This window comes from Diabrotica virgifera, chromosome 10 (genome assembly GCF_917563875.1).
Source record: "Diabrotica virgifera virgifera chromosome 10, PGI_DIABVI_V3a".
Taxonomy (NCBI): Eukaryota; Metazoa; Arthropoda; class Insecta; order Coleoptera; family Chrysomelidae; genus Diabrotica; species Diabrotica virgifera.
Genome location: NC_065452.1, coordinates 60,980,529 through 61,002,684, shown reverse-complemented (window position 1 = coordinate 61,002,684; position 22,156 = coordinate 60,980,529). Strand labels below are relative to the sequence as shown.

The 22,156-nt window shown below is 37.4% G+C and overlaps 1 protein-coding gene across 1 annotated transcript; it reads right to left on the bottom strand.

Moving 5' to 3' along the window:
• Positions 1–3,300: 3,300 nt before the first annotated feature.
• LOC126893031 (uncharacterized) lies at positions 3,301–20,168 on the bottom strand. Its single transcript, XM_050662973.1, has 2 exons — positions 19,903–20,168; positions 3,301–3,802 (listed from the first exon to the last, which is right to left on the bottom strand). The coding sequence occupies exons 1-2, from the start codon at positions 20,166–20,168 to the stop codon at positions 3,301–3,303; spliced, it is 768 nt and encodes a 255-aa protein (XP_050518930.1).
• Positions 20,169–22,156: the final 1,988 nt, after the last annotated feature.

Here is a 22,156-nt window from a genome sequence, read left to right as displayed (position 1 = left end):
TTACGATTCGGGCGCCTTTTGTAGGTATTAATGTCCGCTTTTCCTGTTATAATAAATTGCTTAGATGCGACGAACGGCGCCCTCGAAGACCATTTTTACGATTCAAACGCCTTTGTGTGTATCAATATCTGCTCCGAGGACGCGCGCGCCCTCGAAGACAATTTTTACGATTCGGGCGCCTTTCGTAGGTATCAACATCCACTGTTTCTATTATAATAAATTGCTTGTATGCAACGCACGGCGCCCTCGAAGACTGTTTCTACGATTTGAGCGCTTTTCGTGGGTATCAATTTCCGCTGTTTCTATTATAATAAAAAGCTTAGATGCAACGCGCGGCGCCCTCGAAGACCTTTTGTTGGTATCAATATCTGCTCCGAGGACGCGCGGCGCCCTCGAAGACCATTTGTAAGATTCGGGCGCCTTTCGTATCTACGGTTTCTGTTATAATAAATAGCTTAGATGAGTCGCGCGGCTATTTTACGATTCAGGAGCCTTTCGTAGGTATCAATGTCATCTGTTTATATTATATTACAATAGTGTTACATCCCACAATTGGCCTAATGAGTGCAGTTTTCTGCGCGCCATAACTAAATCATACATACAGGATTTTTGCACCCTAGAATCATACATCATAATGAAGCCAGTAGGTACAACAAAATTCAACTCGTATCAGGTAATCAAAGGCCAACACACATAGCTCGAAAATGGCACAAAGGTTTTTCTGACCTCTTATGGTTCAGTTGTGCGGCGAGCCTTAGCTTCTCCGGTATGACTCCGTCTATGCCATGTACCTTTCGGATCTTTATCCATCCAACGGCCTCGCCGAGTTCCAACTCAGTAAAGGGTACCGCCTCTATGAAACAAGTAACACTTAAACGTCTGTTCTCCACTTGAGGAAAGCGCTCCCGTATTAAACAGTCTCTTCTCCTCGGGCAGGGGATAGTGTGTCTTTTCCCCTTCTGTTGGATACACACCATCTTGAAACACTGTCCCCATATACCTCTTTTGAGATCCTGAAGCAGGTTACTCCACTTTTCTCTCTTCAATCATGTAATCTCATTTCTGTACTGGTTCTGCATTCGCTTTAATTCATTGATTATCTTTTTCCTGCTTGAAATTTTAATAACCTCTTCCACTCCATTCTTACTCTCATACAATTCGTTCTCTGATATTCAAGCCCCTCATTCTACCAGTACGGTTATTTTCTTTCATACCACCCATTTGACCTAACACAAGCCAACTCCGGTGCCCCACTCAGATCCTCGATCAACTCACTCACATCCTCGCATCTCAGACCAATCAAGCTAAAAGCACCCACAAAGACTTACTCATTTAAAAATCTCTTTAGATCGATATCTTCATCTTTCGGTTTCTTCCTTTTGCTCGCTAGTTCAAAACTCACATATTTATGTAAGCTGAGTGATTCTTCTTTTAAAACAGTTCAGCTTACGACCCTGTTTAGAAGTAACGTTGAAACCAGCGAGATGTCCGGAAAGTATTTACTATTACCTACGAACGTAGGTGCATGGATCCATTATCATAGGTATTTCCCTCTCCCATCTTGAACTCTTTGGTTCCATGGACGATCGTTCACATTCAGGTTACCGGCGCATCTCCTTGTCCATCCTTTATTTCAAAAGTTCTAGAATTATATTTCTCTATACTTACGCACTCTTTTAAGTCAGACATTGTCATTCTAGTTGGTCGGAGTTGGTCATTCGAGTTATTCTGGTGTAACAAACTCATGTATTGATTGGTATAGTACTGTTCTCTTAGCATTGTCGTACGCGGCTTTGAAGTCAACAAATAGACGATGGGTTTTACCATCGGTAACCGGAGACCGGTACACTCTCCGTCCCAGCCTCTTGGATAATCGAGTCAATATACTCTTCATATACTCAAAGCGGGACATTTGGTGAAACATAGCAATTGCACACCATCAGGTATCAAACTTGTACTGCAACATACCGATTCTTAACAAAGTGTCTGGTGATGCCAACTCCTCGGTTCATCACGTATATGGTCACGTTAGATCTCTTATCTTTAATGATTCTTTGTTGAGAGACTAAATGTGATAACATTCCCTTCGTGTGAGTACCTCTGCAACGTCGTGAGCGGCCCTCGCCCTTCCCATATTTATTTAAAGGAACTTCGAATTAGATGGTTCTTATCTCTCTAACATACCTATAGGCTGTCTGAGTTCTGGTCCTAGGTGCTTTCATCCACCCTTTTCTCATCCCTTGTGGCCAGGTGTCTCTTAAGCCCCCGCTTTTCGAGAATGAGTTTTTTATACTGCGGGCACTGTAAGCTGTCGGCTCTGTGACCGGATTTTTTACAAGTGACGCAAAAAGTCGCCTTACTACTACACTATCGTGCCTGGTGCCCCCTTTGCCACATCTGTAGTAGGAGTCCGTCATGTTTTCTCCCTTGCAGTCGGTTTTACTATGCCCGAACTGCAGGCATCTAAAGCAGCGCTGGGCATGCAGTCTCTCTCGAATCTTGCACGAGTTCCAGTCAATTGGTATATGTTTTCTTTCCAGAGGCTTCTTGGCTGTGATGTGTGTCAGTCCGACCATGACGTTTGTGTTCCCTTCTCTATTTTCCCTTCCTCCGTGCGGGCCACGATATTCTTCTTCAGGCGCTTGGCCTGTTCTTTCCCTGCCACTTTGAGGGTGAAGTCCCGTCCGTAGTATTCTTAGCGCTTGTGATGCTAATCGCCTCCTTCTTTGTGTCTAGGCTACCCTTGATTTGCTTGAGTAATTCGGCATGGGATTTTCTACCTTCATTCATGATCACCTTCTGCGTCTACATCCTACTTTCCTCGCATTCATACTCCACCTGCGCGAGGTGAAAGTCCATACCCATAAATGTAACTTCCAGGAGCTTCCTGAAGTTCCTACCTTTGTAGCCCCCACTACTCTTAGGGACGCCTCTCTGGTCCCCAGTATCTCCATGTCTTTCCTCAATTTAGAAATAACTGCCAGTAGTCTCTTGTCCCCGTCGATTTCCGTCACCCTTTTCTCTACAGGGACCATGAAAATATTCTGACCATTTTCCCGGTTCTCTTCCTTCTGACCCGTCCTTGTCATCGTGCTTATAGTACTAAGTTGGAAGTACTCCACCTTTCTTGGTCTGTATGTACCTCCTGCATATACTCCCAGTTCCTGTTTTTCCTTGTCAGGTCGTGAAACCTTTCCCCCTCACTGATTCCATGACCACTACTAAGTCGCATGTAGGTTTATCCTATCTTCCCGGTTTGGCGACCCTATAGTGAGCTTCTTCCCATCTTTATGATGTCCTTTATTTTTTAAAGCCTCTTTCTCCTGAGTTCAGAACCGTTGCGATCATTTCTATCTCTTCTTCACTAAGTTTTTCGGGAAAGAACTCTTCGAAGCCGACCTGTGTGGACACTCCTGCCGTTTCCTTAGTCGTTTCTTCCTCACCGGTGTGCTCTACTATTCTATTTCGTTTCTCAATGCTGCCGAGGGCGACTTGTCTGAGATTGCTCTTCATGTCTTTGGTGACTATCTTTAAGTTTTTTACCTCATTCTTGATCTCGACCTTCGTGTTTGTATGGTCGGACATTAGTTTCACTAAATTATTTGAAACTCTGGTAAGTTTATCCATTGTTCTTACCATTAGTGAGGAGCTCCTTTGCAAGATTGTCTCCCCTGGGAGATCCGTCTTGGTCAGGTCCCTACCACTGACCGGAGATCTTCGAACAGATCCCATTCTTCCGAAGATCATAGTCTCTTTCTTCCTCTTTCCCTCTTCGCTTAGAATTTTTCCTTTGTTCCCTTTACTAGAATGAACACCTTATCATCTCATTCATACCTTGTTAAAGCTGCACCACCACCGGTGACACGCTCCATTCTCACTTCGTTTTGTTTTATTTTTTCCTAAGTGATTAAATACTTATCCATATAGTTCCCGCGATTAGGAGAGAATTATACTGTCCGGTGAGGCAGTGAGCCCTTGCCCACGCTAAGGCTTGAATTACAAAGGACTTTCGCCAGTTCTCCGAGGGCTCCGTTTGCGAGCGACTGACATTAGGCCATTCACTGCTCATTTACGGATCACCTGAAACAGTGTGATTGCGGCTTTTTTATCGAGGTTTACTCTGCTATTTTAGAGCGCTCTAAGAATTCGAAATAATTTTAAAAGTACCTTCTGTTGAACACCAATGATCATGATTGTTGATCAATGTTTTTGAACCAGTAGATTCTTCTGTAGAAGCAGTTGAAAAATGGTAAATTACTTTATTGTTTTAAATTAATATTAAACTTAAAAAAATTCACAAGTAATATTAATTTACTTTACATGTAGGCCTGGATCTTGCGTACCAAAAAAAGTTGTATAATAGCAAGCTGAAAATTTGTTAATAAGTTAACAGTGTCTAATCGGACAAACTTTGATGTACTTGTGTTTGGAAACACTGGAACAGGGGAAGTTTTAATTGTACAACAGGTTAAAAATTTGGAACGTCAGACTACGAAAACGTCCCATGTATTTTGTCGGACAGAACTTCCAATTAATTTGTTTCCCTTTCATTCAACTCTTATGCAAAAAATCAGACTGCTATTTATCACCAACATAATTTCTGTCATTTAACATGTTCTACGTGTCTGACTTATTAAAATGCTCAGTTGGTACCAGTCTGATTTTTCCATGAGAGTTTAATGAGTGAGTAAAAAATAAATTGGAAGTTCTGTCCGACAAAATACATGTGACAGTTTTCGTAGTCTGACGTTTCAAATGTTTAACCTGTTACCACAATTAAAACTTCACATATTCCAGTGTTCCCATACATCCAAGTTTATCCGACTAGACATCGTTAACCTATTAACAAATTTTCAGCTTGCTATTATACAACTTTTTTTGGTACGCGGGATCCAGGCCTAATGCACTAGGATTTCAAAAAAGTTTGATGCAAAAGCTTAGAAGGGGGTCTGGCGCCTTTGTTTAGAGATTGGGTTGGCGCCTTTTTTAGAATTTGGGTTGGCGCCTTTTTTAGGAGCCAGTCCGGCCCTGGTTGTACATAGTAAAAAATCTTATCCATGAACCAATGCAATGTAAAAGTATATAACATTTAAATGTATAGTTAATATTTAAAAACTTTAATACAGCTAAAGACAAGACCATGTGGTAACAGTCACATATAAAAAACAAGTGAAAAAAAGCCGGCTTGCTTTTTTTAATGTCAAGGATGAACCAAGAAAAAACCAGATTCACACTTCCAGAATTAGTAGTATTTAAGCATACTTCATTTTAACTTTAGGTAACATTATTACAGGATTTGAATGCTAATGTGCAAAATTGAAAATTTAAAGTTTAATAGTTACCAGCAGGTCAATCTGAGCCCAACACACGCAAAAGCAAATGGAGTTTGAAATATCAGGTCTAAACTGACATCTCGCCAGGAGGCAGGCAACCTTGAAAATTTTTACAAAGAGTGACTGACCACTGCAGTGCAGCGCGGTAAAATTCAAATTGATGTAATAAAACAGTTGTAAAAGTGTTTAAAAAGTGAAAATAATATCAGAAGTAATCAAGGGGTGTAACCTATACCTCGTGGACAAGAATCACAGCATATTTTAAACACGTGAGGGCAAATCACACAATTATGGAAAAGTGCCTATGTTAGTACTGGTTATCCAGTAACCAACAAATATATAAAATAGTACAATATTATAACTTCCATATATCGCAGCTCAATGTGCAGATGAAAAAATGCAAAAATATATGAAAATTCATAAATCAATTTTACAAAATTGTAATTTATAATTCATATCAGTAATGCAAAGTTTTATCCTATGGAAATTTTTATTTTTTTTTAAATGTTAAATCTATTAAGTAAACTGTTATTATTAAAAAAGTGGGAAAAGCTTGAAAAAACCACAAAAAACTTTTTACAATATAATAATTTGAGTGTAATAATACCAACTAATTCTGCAAAATCAATGCATGGTATATTTGACTCAAGTTACTGATGTCAGTTCTCTTGTTAAGTACATTAGAAGTTTTCAATATGAACCACATCTCTAAGAACTGTCTTTTCGAAAGGTTGCGTTCATTACAAAGGATCTTGGTTTCATCAAAGTCCACCTTATGTTTTGTATCTATTGCATGTTGGGCTAAGGCACATGTTGGTTTCTTCAAAGTGATATCACTACGGTGTGAAATTAAACGTGATTTTAAAGCTCGCTTTTTCTGCCCTACATAACATGCGTCACATTCAGCTCAAGGTATGTGATAGACCACATTAACTTGTTCCAAATGGGACAAGGGTTGTTTTAGTCTTAGAGAACAAATTTCTGACTGATCTTGCATCCTTACTTGCAATCTTAACAGGAATATTATTATTTTTATATAGATTGACAAGTTTATCAGTAACCTGAGGAAAATAAGGAAGTGAAGAAAACTGGGAAACAGGAGTCCCAAGATTAGTAGGGCAGATATGTAGGGCAGACAAACCGAGCTTTAAAATCACGTTTAATTTCACACCGTAGTGATATCACTTTGAAGAAACCAACATGTGCCTTAGCCCAACATGCAACAGATACAAAACATAAGGTGGATTTTGATGAAACCAAGATCCTTTGTAATGAACGCAACCTTTCGAAAAGACAGTTCTTAGAGATGTGTTTCATATTGAAGACTTCTAATGTACTTAACAAGAGAACTGACATCAGTAACTTGAGTCAAATATACCATGCATTGATTTTGCAGAATTAGTTGGTATTATTACACTCAAATTATTATATTGTAAAAAAGTTTTTTGTGGTTTTTTCAAGCTTTTCCCACTTTTTTAATAATAACAGTTTACTTAGTAGATTTAACATTTTTAAAAAAATAAAAATTTCCATAGGATAAAACTTTGCATTACTGATATGAATTATAAATTACAATTTTGTAAAATTGATTTATGAATTTTCATATATTTTTGCATTTTTTCATCTGCACATTGAGCTGCGATATATGGAAGTTATAATATTGTACTATTTTATATATTTGTTGGTTACTGGATAACCAGTACTAACGTAGGCACTTTTCCATAATTGTGTGATTTGCCCTCACGTGTTTAAAATATGCTGTGATTCTTGTCCACGAGGTATATGGTACATCCCTTGATTAGTTCTGATATTATTTTCACTTTTTAAACACTTTTACAACTGTTTTATTACATCAATTTGAATTTTACCGCGCTGCACTGCAGTGGTCAGTCACTCTTTGTAAAAATTTTCAAGGTTGCCTGCCTCTTGGCGGGATGTCAGTTTAGACCTGATATTTCAAACTCCATTTGCTTTTGTGTGTCTGTTGGGCTCAGATTGACCTGCTGGTAACTATTAAACTTTAAATTTTCAATTTTGCACATTAGCATTCAAATCCTGTAATGATGTTACCTAAAGTTAAAATGAAGTATGCTTAAATACTACTAATTCTGGAAGTGTGAATCTGGTTTTTTCTTGGTTCATCCTTGACATTAAAAAAAGCAAGCCGGTTTTTTTCACTTGTTTTTTATATGTGACTGTTACCACATGGTCTTGTCTTTAGCTGTATTAAAGTTTTTAAATATTAACTATACATTTAAATGTTATATACTTTTACATTGCATTGGTTCATGGATAAGATTTTTTACTATGTACAACTTATCTATTGCTACATGTTTTTTAAGGTAACGCCAGTGCTTTTTTACCCCTCCTTTGGATGTTGTTTCTTATAACACTCTTTTTGTAGATGAACTGATGATGTCTACTGAGCAGTAGACGAAACGTCTTCAATAAATAGATGAAGTAGCCGAATTCTTTGTGTCTTTTTTCACCCACTTGACCGATAAAACCCTACACTTACGAGTGCTCCTTTTTTATATATATATATATATATATATATATATATATATATATATATATATATATATATATATATACAAGTAGTATTTTGATTGACTTGATTGGAAATACGCATTTCACAAATTTTTTGGGTATTGAAGTCAAATTGGGGCTTTAAAGTTTACTATTGTCTAATATTCGAGCTTTCAGAAATGTTTGTTTCCTTTTTTCAAGAATGTCTACAATGCAATAAGATAAAAAAAATATTAGAATATGTATCAAAGAACAAATAGTAATGAGTAACTTACCAGAATTTAGATTATAAAAAAAATTTTGGTTACTATACATAAGATTAAAAATATCAATGGTAAACGGCTGTTGTACATTTTGAATAACATAAAAAGCAATAAAAATTCTTAGCAAAAAATTTTATTGCTTTTTATGTTATTCAAAATGTACAACAGCCGTTTACCATTGATATTTTTAATCTTAGGTATAGTAACCAACATTTTTTTTATAATCTAAATTCTGGTAAGTTACTCATTACTATTTGTTCTTTGATACATATTCTAATATTTTTTTATCTTATTGCATTGTAGACATTCTTGAAAAAGGAAATAAACATTTCCGAAAGCTCGAATATTAGACAATAGTATACTTTAAAGCCCCAATTTGACTTCAATACCCAAAAAATTTGTGAAATTTATATATAAATATATATATATATATTTATATATATATATATATATATATATATATATATATATATATATATATATATATATATTTATATATATATATATATATATATATATATATATATATATATATACAGTATGTCCCTGTAAGTTGTATCCATATGGAAAACTTTTTTATTATTAATTTTACGGAGTTATTCTTCATAAAAAGCTCTGCATGATCCAAAATTTAAGATTCAACCATCAGATATCAAAAATTATGAAGATTATACGAGGTATGTCAAAAACTTTGAATTTCACTCAAGAGTAAAGTAGCTTTATTTTTCACACTATTGAAAATTGCTATTATGAAAAGTTGTTTGGAATTAAAAACTATATTCTAATATGTAATTACATCCTTCTAATTGAAACAATTTTTTTTGAAAAATTATGGATAACTAACATTATTTTCAGTTATTTCAATTCTGATAACTCTTTTATTATTAATTTTACAAAAAAAAACTGATTCTCAATAAAAAGTTCTGCATGGTCTAAAACCTAAAATACAACCATCTTATATCACATTTTATCAATTTTATACGAGGTATGTCAAAAAAACAAATTTAGATGAAAAGTAAAGTATCTTTATAGTTCAGAATATTTCAATTAGAAGGATGTACTTACACACTGAGACATAGTTTTAATTCTAAATAACTTTTCATAATAACAATTTTCAATATTGTGAAAAATAAACGTGTTTTACTCTTGAGCGAAATTCATATTTTTTGACATACCTCGTATAAAATTATTAAAATTTGACATAAGATGGTTGTATTTTAGGTTTTACACCATGCAGAACTTTTTATTAAGAATCAGTTTTTTCGTAAAACTAATAATAAAAGAGTTATCTGAATTGAAATAACTGAAAATAATGTTAGTTACCCATTTTTTAAAAACAAAAATTTTTTCAATTAGAAGGATGTAATTGCATGCTAGAATATAGTTTTTTTATTCCAAACAACTTTTCTTAATAGCAATTTTCAATATTGTGAAAAATAAAGCTACTTTACTCTTGAGTGAAATTCAAACTTTTTAACATACCTCGTATAATATTCATAAAATTTGATATCTGATGGTTGAATCTTGGGTTTTGGACCATGCAGAGCTTTTTATGAAGAAAAGCTTTTTTTCGTAAAATTAATAATAAAAAAGTTTTCCATATGGATAAAACTTACAGGGATATACTGTATATAAAAGGAGCACTCGTAAGTGTAGGGTTTTATCGGTCAAGTGGGTGGAAAAAAAGAGACAAAGAATTCGGCTACTTCATCTATTTATTGAAGACGTTTCGTCTACTGCTCAGTAGACATCATCAGTTCATCTACAAAAAGAGTGTTATAAGAAACAACATCCAAAGGAGACGTAAAAAAACACTAGTGTTACCTTAAAAAGACATGTAGCAAGAGATAAGTTGTACATAGTAAAAAAATCTTATCCATGAACCAATGTAATGTAAAAGTGTATAACATTTAAGTGTATAGTTATTATTTAAAAACTTTAATACAGCTAAAAACAATACCATGTGGTAACAGTCACATATAAAAAACAAGTGAAAAAAAGCCGGCTTGCTTTTTTAATGTCAGGAATGAGCCAACAAAAAAAACAGATTCACACTTCCAGAATTAGTAGTATTTAAGCATACTTCATTTTAACTTTAGGTAACATCATTAAATAACTTGAATGCTAATATGCAAATTTGAAGATTTAAAGTTTAATAGTTACCAACAGGTCGTATGAGCCCAACAAACACACAAAAGAAAATGGAGTTTAAAATATCAGGTCTAAACTGACATCTCGTCAATATATATATATATATATATATATATATATATATATATATATATATATATATATATATATATATATATATATATATATATATATATATATATATATATATATATATATATATATATATATATATATATGTGGAATAACAGAATATCTATTTGCTTAGTTATTTTAATTATGTTATTCAGTTATGTGATTTCCACGTTGCATCTCTCTTTTCAAAAATTAATTACTCAGTCATCTGACAACCGATTTTAAAAACCTTTATATTGCTGGATAGGTGAATGATGGTTCTTTCAATTTACAAAAATATACTGGATGTTCCTTCAAAAAAGTCAACAACGTTTTTTTCAAAAATCCGCCATTTTATTTTTTGTAATTTAAAACAATATAAAAAATTCAATCCATTCAAACAAAACTTTTACTAAAATAAAACATTTCAGCAAAAACCGCATATTTCTCTCTTGGGCCGTTTAGAAGTTATATGCAGTTAAAATGGGGGAGAATATAAGTGGACACCCGGTATAATATGAACTCTCTTACTCCTTCGAAAAAAGTATATGCTCCAACCGTTAGATCTTCGGATTTTGCTACTTGATCATTGTTTGTGACCTTCATATACTTAGTTTTATTAGTATTAACGTGTAGCCCCATTCTTTTGCTGCTGGTTCCAATGCCGTGAACGATTAGACTAGGTCCGCTTTTATTCTTGCTATGCTATAAATATCGTCTGCATATGCTATTATTTGTCTATATTTCTATTAATCACTCCAGGATCTTTTACTTCGTTTTAAAATGAAGCTCAGCGAAATATTTTCACCAATATTTCCAAAAGTTTTCTAAATGACTTGGAATTGCTTGGTCCACAGTAAATTAATAGTAGCTTGTCATGTTTGCTAGAGTATGTAATACTCAAATATTTAAAAACACTACTGGAAACATTAAGTTCACGTGCAAGTTCAGCGCACACAGCAGTTGGATAGGATAGAGATTCGTCGATTTCGCTCAGCCCGCCAAGTCAACGGGGTTCGGAAGGTTTCGGGATACGTTCAGCGCACCTATCCCTGGTTAGTTATTTTCCGTTCCACACACAGAGAATGTCCTAATTAATTTCTGTTCAGTCTTTTACACTGTCAGATACGGTATAAGAACACGTCTTGTTTAATACCTAGTCGTAAATAGGACGGTAAGAATTTGAATTAGTCGAGAATTGTCTCGTTTCTTGGTTGGTATAACTATGGATACCCTCCATACCATTTGAAATTCCCGATTGGTCTATATTATGTTTTAAAATACAAAAACATTTTTAATGGTAGATAATAAGTACAGGAAAATTTTTGAGGAATGTGAATATATTGTAGTTACCTACAGCTGAATCCTTGCAAGTTACAAGAACATTTTAGAGTATAAAAGAGAGTTTTTAGAGTATAACACAGTAGAGAGTAGAATGTTTAAGACAGTCGAGTCAAATTTGAGAGGTTGGGAAGGGTACTGTACAGAAGAGTTTGTCTGCTTGAGTGCATTCTTGCTTTTACACCGTTGATAAAAATTTTAGGCAACTACATTAACGATTTCTTGATCATCAGTAATACCTAAACTACTTTTGTGTAAAATAGCTGGCATTTTTGTGTACGTATTTTCCCGCTGTATTTGAATAATTTTCTTCCAGACTTGAGAAAAGGAGTATTATGTGTGATAGTGGAAATGTAGTTCTTCCATGAGTGTTTCTTACTTTGTGTTAAGAAAACTGAGTTAGTTGCATATATGTAATTGGGAGTTTATTCTATAAAAAATATTTTTCTAGATTTTTTGCCTTAATGTGGTAAATAATTTGTTACTTTTGTATATTGCAAGATTTTCCCGTAAAATAATATTTTTCTGTTCGAAGAGATCCATTACTTTAAATTTAAAGCATTTTATATCCAGAAAAAAACAAGTAAGCACATTTATACGAAATATTGAGAAATTAAATTAACCATCCTAAATGGAGCATCTCCAAAAGAACATAACGTCCATAACGGTAATAAGGATGGACGCTTGGAGAGAGTAAGTAAAAATAAACTCCCGTGGGATCATCCAAATCCGACACAATAATAGTTACGGTGATTATTTCCAAATGGAGAGAAATGTACCGCACCTTTTTTATTTTCTGGCGGCAATAAAAGAAAATTAAACTTATAAATTTTACTATTCAACACAAACTTCTTTATACTGATCTGTAAATTGCGGAAGTTAGATTACTATTGTTCATTTTATACCAGGTATTTTTTTTTGGACAACAACTTAGAAAAAGTACACAAGAATACTTAAAAAATATATTTTCAGAAGTCACGATTTACCACTTGGTACCAAAATCTCTATCATCAGATGGTATGTATTTTCTACGTTATTATACGGAGTAGAGATAAGATAAGATAATTTAAATATTTTACAAGACTGGACAAAGGGATTTTTTCTCAACCAGTTTGGGTTCATAATGCTGTTGGTACTAGAGAGGCTTTGCTCTCAATACAAATCTTATTCCATAGATGCAGAGACGTCGATTGCGACGTATACGCATGGTTGATTACAAGAAAGCGTTTGATCGAGTACAGCACTCCATGATGCAAATACTAAAAGAAGCACAATTTAAGTACCAAGAGAATCACCAAACAAATAGAATAACTTTTAAACTAATTAATGGATGCGTTTAAAATTTTGAGGGTTTATTACGTGCCCCAATGCCCAACTTTGGGTGAAACATTAAAGTTGTACGTTAGTTTTAATAAAAGTTATTAACAAATAACGATTCTTAGTTATTTTGCAGCTTGCAAAGCAACAAATTCACTTAACTTTCAAAAATCGACATTTTGAAGCTTTTTTCAATGTTCTAAAATATCACATTTTGTAATTTTAGATATATCAACTATTTAGCTTTTTAAACAGGGTTCAAGAAAATCAAAAAATCGCGTCTTTTGCACTACATTGTTAATAATTAAAAAAAGGCTCCGAACTTTAGGCGGCACACATAGTGGACGCGGTTTCCGCTTACGGCCAAACCGCGCGGTTCTCGCGCGCGGGTATGGTAACACAGTGAAGATGGGTAAAAGCCAGAGAGATGGTTCAAATTTGGCAGTTGCGTCTACTACTTGTAGCAAAATGTCGTCTTCCGATGACGATATAATTGCTTTAGATTCTGTTTTGACTAAACTGAAAAGAAAGAGAGTTGGTGTACATCCTATTAATCGAGAAAGATTAATTTATGAAGAATATCATCATCTATTTCAAAAATTAAAAGATAATGAACGATTCTTCCAGTTATGAGAATGACTCTAGAGACTTTTAAATATATTTTTGAGAAAGTGGAGTATCGTTAAAACCAATATTAAACGCTCAACTTACAGTCAACCAACAGAATATCAAGCAAGCAAGCAAGCAATTTGATTCAACCCGACCTGTGGGAGATGTCCACCCTATCGAAAAAGTACATTCGGGTGTAACAATTCATTGGGGCGAGGTGTTTTGACCCGAGTACAAACAGGGATCACCCCACCTCGCTCCAATGCCCCAGGCCATCCCTTCCCCCCCCCCCCCCCCATAGCACGCTGATGCGCGATGGGTGCACAACTATCGTAGCCAAATGCTCTTCACAATGGAATCCTGGGTAATAAGATTCCATATGGTACCCTAATCGAATGCAAAAACTAGGCCAGCGTGAAGCGCTCTATGCCTTTATCTTCTTAATTACTTATCCGCGTAACTAAAATTGCTTGCTTGGGCCCCAAGTCATTGTACCGAGCCCCATTGAGCTCTGTCCAATGACTTGTTGCTCGAGTTGTTTTGGGTGTTTTATTGGTTTTTTATATTTTTTGGGGGCTTACGCCTTTTTTGTATTTTATATATTTTTTTGGGGGCTTACGCCCTTGTGTATTTTTCTATTTCTGACTTACCTTAAAGGTGATCGTGGTATTGGACCTACGTGTGTTACGTTTTCTTCGGCACTTGTTTTCGAGCTACGAACCGTTCACTGTTTACACTATTTTATTTATTTATCCCACTTTACAATATTTGTTGCTTTGGACGTTTGTGCTTCCACCGGTGGAAAGCATCGTACCTTAGCATCTCTCGCAGTATTGGGCTTGGATGTTGTTCCAGTTCTGCAAATTTTACCCTGGCGTTGTCTGTCATCATCTCCGTGACTCTTACTTGCTGTAGTTCTCTGAAGAGGAATCGTTCGGCAACGTATTTTGGGACTTTGGTTGCTTCTCTTAGGCTGTTGTTGTGGACCGCCTGTATCTTCTTTTTTGTTGTGTTACACACGTGTCATGCAAGAGATGCGTACGTTAATATCGGAAGTATTATGCTATTTATGAGCCTTATTTTAGTCTTCAATCTTAGTTTCATTCTCTTTCCTGTTAGTCCTCTGAATCTTGCTCTTGTTATGTTGGTTTTTTGGACTGTAGCTTCTACGTGTTTCTTGAAGGTTAATCCTTTGTCCATGATGACTCCTAGATATTTGGCTTCGTCTTTCCACTCGATGGGGGTGTTCTGCACCGTCAATTGTTCTTCTGGCTGTTGTCTTCCTTTCTCATATAGTACCGCTTGCGTTTTCTCCGAGTTGATGGCTATCTTCCACTTTATGCTCCATTATTCTATGTCTTCTAACGCTGTTTGCAGGTTGGTCACTGCTATGTCTACATTTCTATGTTTGGCCGCTATCGCTGTGTCGTCTGCGTAGAGGCTCATAATGGTACCCGGAGTTCTAGGTACGTCTGCGGTATATATTGTGTACAGTAGGGGTGACAGGACTGCTCCCTGCGGTACCCCAGCTTCCGGGCTCCCGAGCTCGGACAGGACTTGTCCTATCCGAACCCTGAAGCTCCGGTCGCCCAAGTACGAAGAGATCAGCCTCGTCATCGCCCCACTGTAGCCATAGCCTCGCATTTTATATATGAGTCCCTCATGCCACACTCTGTCGAAAGCCTTGCTTACGTCCAGGAATGCTGCTCCAGTGTACTGCTTATCCTTGAAACCAGCTGCTATGTACTCAGTTAGTCTGAGTACTTGTAGCTCACTGGAGTGCTCTGCTCTGAATCCAAATTGAGCTTCTGGGATTATCTCTAGTCTGTTTGTTTCCGCTTGCAGTCTTCTGAGGATGATTCTTTCCACTATTTTGCTGATCGCTGGGAGTAAGCTGATTGGCCTGTAGTTCTGCGGAAACGTTTGGTTTTGCCAGGTTTTGGGATCATGATAACATGGTCCTCTTTCCATCTGTTTGGGAATCTTTTGTATCTTAATATCGCATTCACTATGTTTATAAAATACACTATGGCTCTTCTGGGAAGGTATTTTAGGGCTCTATTTGATATTTCGTCTAGACCAGGCGCTTTTCTCGGTGAACTATTTCTTATATGTTCGTTTATTTCTTCCTGTGATGTTGGGGGGGATGGTGTCTTCTGGATCTTCTGGTCTTTCTTCTTGCTCTTCGACTTCTAAGAAGTCGTCGTCCTCGTCTTCATGGAAGTTTAGCCTGCATTCACTCTCGAGTGTGGACCTCATCGCCTCAGCTTTCTCTTCTATGGATTATACCATGCCGTTTGCTCCATGTAATGGGGGGATGGGTTTTCTGTCTTCTTAGCATTTTCTGGAGCTTCCAGACGTTTTTCATGTTTGGGTCTGATTCTTCCATCTCTTGTACGAAGTTGTCCCATTTTTCGCTGCGGTGTAGTCGAAGAGCCGTCTTCATCTTTCTGTTTAGTGTATTTGCCCAGGTTTTATCTACTCTGTTTCTCGTTCTTCTGGCTATTTGCTTCGCTCTGTTCTTTTTCCTTATAAGATCTTTTACTTCTTGTGGTATGTCTTTGAACCTTCCCGTATGGATCTCGACTTCTTCTACCGTTGTGTTGTTTCTAATCGCTTCTTGTATGATGTTTTCTAGCTCTAAGACTTTTTCTTCTATTTGTTTTGGATCGTTTATAGTTGGCACTATGTTTATTCCTTCACTAACTAATCTTTTATAATTTGTCCACTTTATTTTCTTTTTAGTTCTCTTCGGTTGATTTGTTTCTTCCCATGTTCCTAGTTCTAGTAGAATGGGGTTGTGGTCAGGGCCGTGCGGTGCTATGATGCGGTGAGGCAGTCGCATCAGGCGGCATCACAAAGGGGGCGGCATAATCATTAAAATAAAAATACAAATTGAACCATTCAATAATTAAAAATATTTATATAGGACCAAGTGTCAGCCGAAAGTATAAATATTATATATACAATGCTTATCTATTTCTATAATTTCTTTGTTATTCCGACATTGAGTTATACGATTTATGGATTTAGTTGAGCGCTCATCAAAGGAAGTATGACCTGACAGCGTAACTCTATTATTTTAATATTATAAGGGCGGTGATTGTGGATATTTTGCTCACTGAAAATATTTGAATATTTAGTATTAATTGCTCTTCAGTAGTTGCAATCGATTGTGTTGTGTTCGCATTTATTCAAATTCAGTTTTGTGTTTAAAAAAATCAGGTGAGTGCAATTAATTTGCATTTTGTCAAAGAAAATTGTTTGGAAAATATTTATATTTAACTACTTTCGCTTTGTTATTACTTTATTTTTTACTAAATTCATTTTAATAACGAGTTAAAGAAAGACACATCATACTAAAAAACTTAATAGGCTATAATTTATAGTAGGTATTTATTATGTTCGGTTTCAAGCAAATTTTGTTGTTTTATTTACTTTATTCAAATACTGTAATCGTATCATCCTATTTTATTATTTGCAATAACCGTCTCTTCCAGTCCTGATTGCATTTTTATTTAATTGTTTTTTTACAGTCTGTAAATGGTATGGAACAAAAAAAATTGTCTGGAAGTCAATATAAAAAGAAACGCATGCAGAAAGATGAACAAGGGAGAAAATTAAGCAATGCTATGAAAGAATTTTTGGTCTTGTTTAGACGAGCCGTCTACGTCATTTCGTCAATTTGACAAATAAAAATTTAGATTCATCTCCTCTTTCTGGAGAGGAATAAAAACAAGAAATCATCAGTAGTTCCTCATGAGCCGGGAAGTAGTAGCAGTGGCTGCCAACAGATATTCAAGAAATTCCTTCTGATGCTGCTTTATGGAATATTATCAGTATGTCTTCCGAAACACGTCAAATGGTAGTTGAGAGGGGTCCATATCAAATTTAAGAATTTTTGAAGGTGTAGGAATGAAGGTGTATGAATGTTCATTCAATACTTTCAATAGAAATAGAATCGGATATAGAGGCAAATAATCTCCTGTCCTAGAAGAATTGCGTGATATACCTACCCCAAATGATACCATATTCCATGAAACCTTTTCCAAAATTAAAGTCAAAAGGGTAAAATTGTAATTTTTGTAAATATTATTTAATGTTAATATCTACATTTCTACATACTTCATTTATATGTTTTATATGTTTTGTTTTTAAAATAAAAGTTTTCGTTCATTTTGTGTAGTTTAATTTAATAAAAATAAAAGCTAAGTTTCAATAATATTTAGGTAAGAGGCGGCATTTAGAAGACTTGCATCATATTGACAATATGTACCGCACGGCTCTGGTTGTGGTCTGTGTTCCCTTCGTCTAGTGTGGTTAGTTCTGCTTGAAGTCCTAGGTTCTTTGCAACAACGATGTCTATATGTGTGGGTAGTCCATTTCCTGGGAAGTGTGTTGGATCTTCTGGGTCCATTGCCATTATATCTTCGTTATTTTCTATGTAGCTGTTTAATAATCTTCCGTTTCGGTTCGTAGCTCTATCATTCCAGTTGGGCGATCTCACATTTAGGTCTCCTATTATTAGTGTTGATTCGGCGATGTTTAGGAACGCGTCGAGGTCTTCATCCATTAATGGGTCTTGCGGTCTTACGTAGGCTGATGTTATTCTGACTGCGCCTTGCCTCATTTTCACTTCTATTGTTTTTGCCTCCATGTTTACTAGTGGTGGAGTCGCGAAACTTGTGTGTTTGATTCCCTTCTTGACTAGGATGGCTGTTCCTCCTGATCTTCTCGTGTGGTCGTTCCTATATACATCGTATCCAGGAAACTTTAGATTAAAGTTGTTGGTAAGTTTGGTTTCCTATATGGCTACGATGTCCATCTCGTATCTGTTGGCGATTTCGTCTAAGATGTTCTGGTTTGTTGTTAGGCCGCCCGGATTCCAGGAGCCTATCCTCAAGTATCACCTTTCTGTCAGCATTACTTATGTGCCTCTCTGGTGCCCAATATCACTTCTTTGACTACCTTAGTCACTATGTTGGTGACCATTCTGACTAGGTAGTCTTCGTCTGGGATCGCTGTGTTGTTCTGCGCGTTTTGTGTGGCCTGGGCGTAGGAAACCCCGGTTGCTTGCGGTCGTCTTTGTTGTTGTGCTTGATATTGTGGCCTCCTTGGTGGTGTTCTTCCCCATGTTGGGCACCTAGGGCATCCTCGGTAGCTAGCTGGATGGCTGCCTTTGCAGTTAGCGCAGGTTGTTTTAACTTCTCTGTCCCGTTTGCACTGTTTCGTTTGGTGGTCTTCACCGCACTTCACACACTTTGGATCTTTGTGGCACGCGTTTTGGGCGTGGTAGAAGCCCTGGCAGTTAAAGCACTGCGTTGGTCCGTTAGCCTTTCGTAGGTCCTCTACCACGACCTTCATGTGGCACAGGTTTGTGATTCGCTTGGCATCCTCGACGTCCTCATGGTCCAGAGTCAGGACGAACATTGGAAGCTGTCTCTTTGGGCCGGCTCTGGTGGACATGTTTTTCGCTGAATGGCAGACAATATTATATTGTGCTGCCATTTCGTTTTTTATTTCTTCTTCTGTGGTATTTGTTGGTAACCCTCTTATAACCACTCTGGGTTTCCTATCCTCGTCTAACGGGAAGGCTATCCATTGTAGCCTTTTGGTTTTGTCTTTGGCTTCGTATGCTTTAGCATATTCCTCCACTATCCTAACCATGTTCCTGTAATCTTCGGGGCTTTTGGTTTGTATTAGGGTTTCCCTACCGCTCCTGGAAATCTTGTTAATCGTAATGATTTTTTGTTTTTGGGCAATGCTGAGGATGGCCCGTCTCGTTCACGCTCTGTAATTTAATTACAGGCGGTTTTCGGTGGTGTGTTACCTGTTGTTCAGGCAACGCTGCGGTGTCTTCATCTTGGTTGGTTTCCATCTGACATTCCGACTCTGAGACACTGGGACGTCTCGGGGCAGGCGCACCACCACCTGCGCTCGTAGCTGGATGGATTGGTTGGACTGGTCATTTTGGCAGGAGCACTTCTATTGGGGGTGACTTGGCCCTCATCGCATTATTGGCTTGACGATCCCATGTCGTCAATTCTGCATCTTTGGAGGTGGATGGCAGTACCGGGAATTCTTCTTTTTTATTCGATTTTTCAGTCTTTACTTCGGCGGTTGGTTTCTGCTTTTCGGTGCCAGGCTTCTTGGCTTCAGTTTGTGGCTTCGGTTTGGGCAGCTTTGATGGTTGCTGTTGCTGGGACTTCTCAAGGAGCTTGCGTGTTTCCTTCAATTCCTTTAGGAGGTCGTCCAATCGGTTTGACATCTTTGCCATCTCGTCTCTCTGTCGCTCAATTTCTTTATCTTTCTTCGCCGTTTCTTCATCTCTCTTCGCCATTTCTCGGGCCATCTCTTCATCTCTCTTCGCCATTTCTCGGGTCATCTCTTCTTCCCTCTTTGCCATCTGGTCACTCATCTTCTTCAGCATTTCCTTCATGCTTGCTAGGTTCTCGTCCTCGCTCTCGGATTTCTCGGTCCGAGTTCTTTTCTTAATGCCTCTGCACGCCGCATCTACCTCATCCTCTTCCATGTTCTCTGTTTCGCTCTGTTTGTCTTCGCTTTTCTTCGTCTTCTTCTTCTTTGATTTTCTGGGCTTTTGGAATTCCCCATCTTTCTGTGACCGCGGTCGAGTTCTGTGTTCGGTCGAGTATCCGTCGGTGTCGAGGACCTGAAAAGGATTAGTACTCTCTACTCGAGAGTCCTCATGTGTCGGCGGGGTAGGCGCCTTGGAACGGGGGGGGGGGTGACCGAGATCTGACTCGGGACATCGTGGGGGTTTGGGGGCGAATGGTCCTAATTTTAGACGAAGCCTTTTTGTCTGCCGACTGGCCCGGTGCCACGTCGGCTTCAGGGTTGGCTCCCTGCACCAAATCGCGGTTGTTCTCGTACCCAGACAGAACCGGGTACGGGATCCCCTTGACTTTCTCGTCCTACAGACCTAGGGGCCGAGGCTGCCCGATGTAGATTCTAAAAAACTACACCTTGCAGTGTCGATACCCTTACGGAGGCACTGTATTATCCCGTAAACGGGCTCACGTCGAGCCCGCTTTTGCTTCTTCCGCTAGCCAATCTCTAGCTGTAGCGTCTCAGAGAACTTATAAAAATAAAATTCCCTGAGTTCACCACATCCAGTAGACTGGCTTTTGCCTCTCCTTCTTGCCTAAGGCTTTGAAGTGCACGGTTTCGCTACCACGCTTACATTCGTGGTGTGGAATGAAAATTCCTGCTAGCCGTGCTACCTCTTCCACCGTTGGCTCCTCGTCGACTGCTAGCCTCGGAGAGTGAGTATCGTTCAACTGTTGTTGCGCTTACATTCGCAACTGAACTAAAAAGTTCACAGTTGGGCTACCCCCACCTCGTTCGGCTGCTCTCGCTGTTGCTCCGCTCCACTCATACGTGTAGCTCCTCCGGTGTCTGACACCGGACTCTACTGACTACCAACAGAATATCGAAAGAGTTGAGCAATATACATATCTGGGTACGAATTTAAATAGCCAATGGGACTACTCAACAGAAATTAAACAGCGAATAATAAAAGCGAAAGCAGGATACGTTAGAATGAGACCCATTTTTAACAGTCGAGACATATCATTAAAAACAAAATACCGTCTGTTGAAATGCTACATATTCACAGTTCTGCTCTACGGAATGGAAGCGTGGACACTAACTGTTGCATCTATGAATCGGCTCGAAGCTTTCGAAATGTGGTGTTATAGACGCATCTTACGTATATCCTGGGTTGACCGAATTACTAATGTGGAAGTCCTGCGTAGAATGGGGAAAGAGTGTGAAATTCTCAAAACCGTCAAAACAAAAAAATTAGAATATCTAGGATATGTAATGAGAAATCAAGAACGTTACGGCCTTCTCCAACTGATTCTCCAAGGGAAGGTAAATGGTAAAAGAGGACCGGGAAGAAGACGCATTTCCTGGCTTCAAAATTTACGAAAGTGGTATAACACGACTACCACTGAACTGTTCCGCGCTGCGGTAAACAAAGTCAAGATAGCCAACATCCGGAACGGATAGGCACTTTAACAAGAAGAAGGAGTATCGTTTAATTAAAAACTGGTGTAATTTACATAAGCAGGATATCATTCCGGAAGAAAGGCTTGTTATAACATTGAGGTAAGTAGTTTTGTTGTAGATTTATTTTTCAAGCACTTATTTAGTTAATAGTTAATACTGGAATGATTTTAGAAATACCTAAGTCACACAAAATTACGGTTTCAATAAGATTGACTTTATTACTTTTGTTTATTATAATGTACAATTTATAAAATTAATCCATGGAGAACTATTAATTCTTATTATAAAAGAGGGAATAAGCAAAATTCTCATTCGAGTAAACATTAAAACCGCGCGGAAAAAACTAAATTCTCATTCCAGTAAAAGCGGTCAGGCGGGTTAAAGCGGTTGGCCCGCGCGGACCTGCTTTTACTATGTTCGTGTACATTTAAAGACGTGCATTCATTTTGAAAACGTTTAAAAGCGGGTCCGCGCGGTTTAACCGTAAGC

Coding starts and splice junctions, on each gene's coding strand:
- LOC126893031 (XM_050662973.1), bottom strand. CDS start 20,168: ATGGAAGAGGATGAGGTAGATGCGGCGTGCAGAGGCATTAAGAAAAGA. Junction 3,803..19,902: donor AGAGACGAGATGGCAAAGAT/GTCAAACCGATT, acceptor TGTTCATTCTAG/TAAAGGGAACAAAGGAAAAA.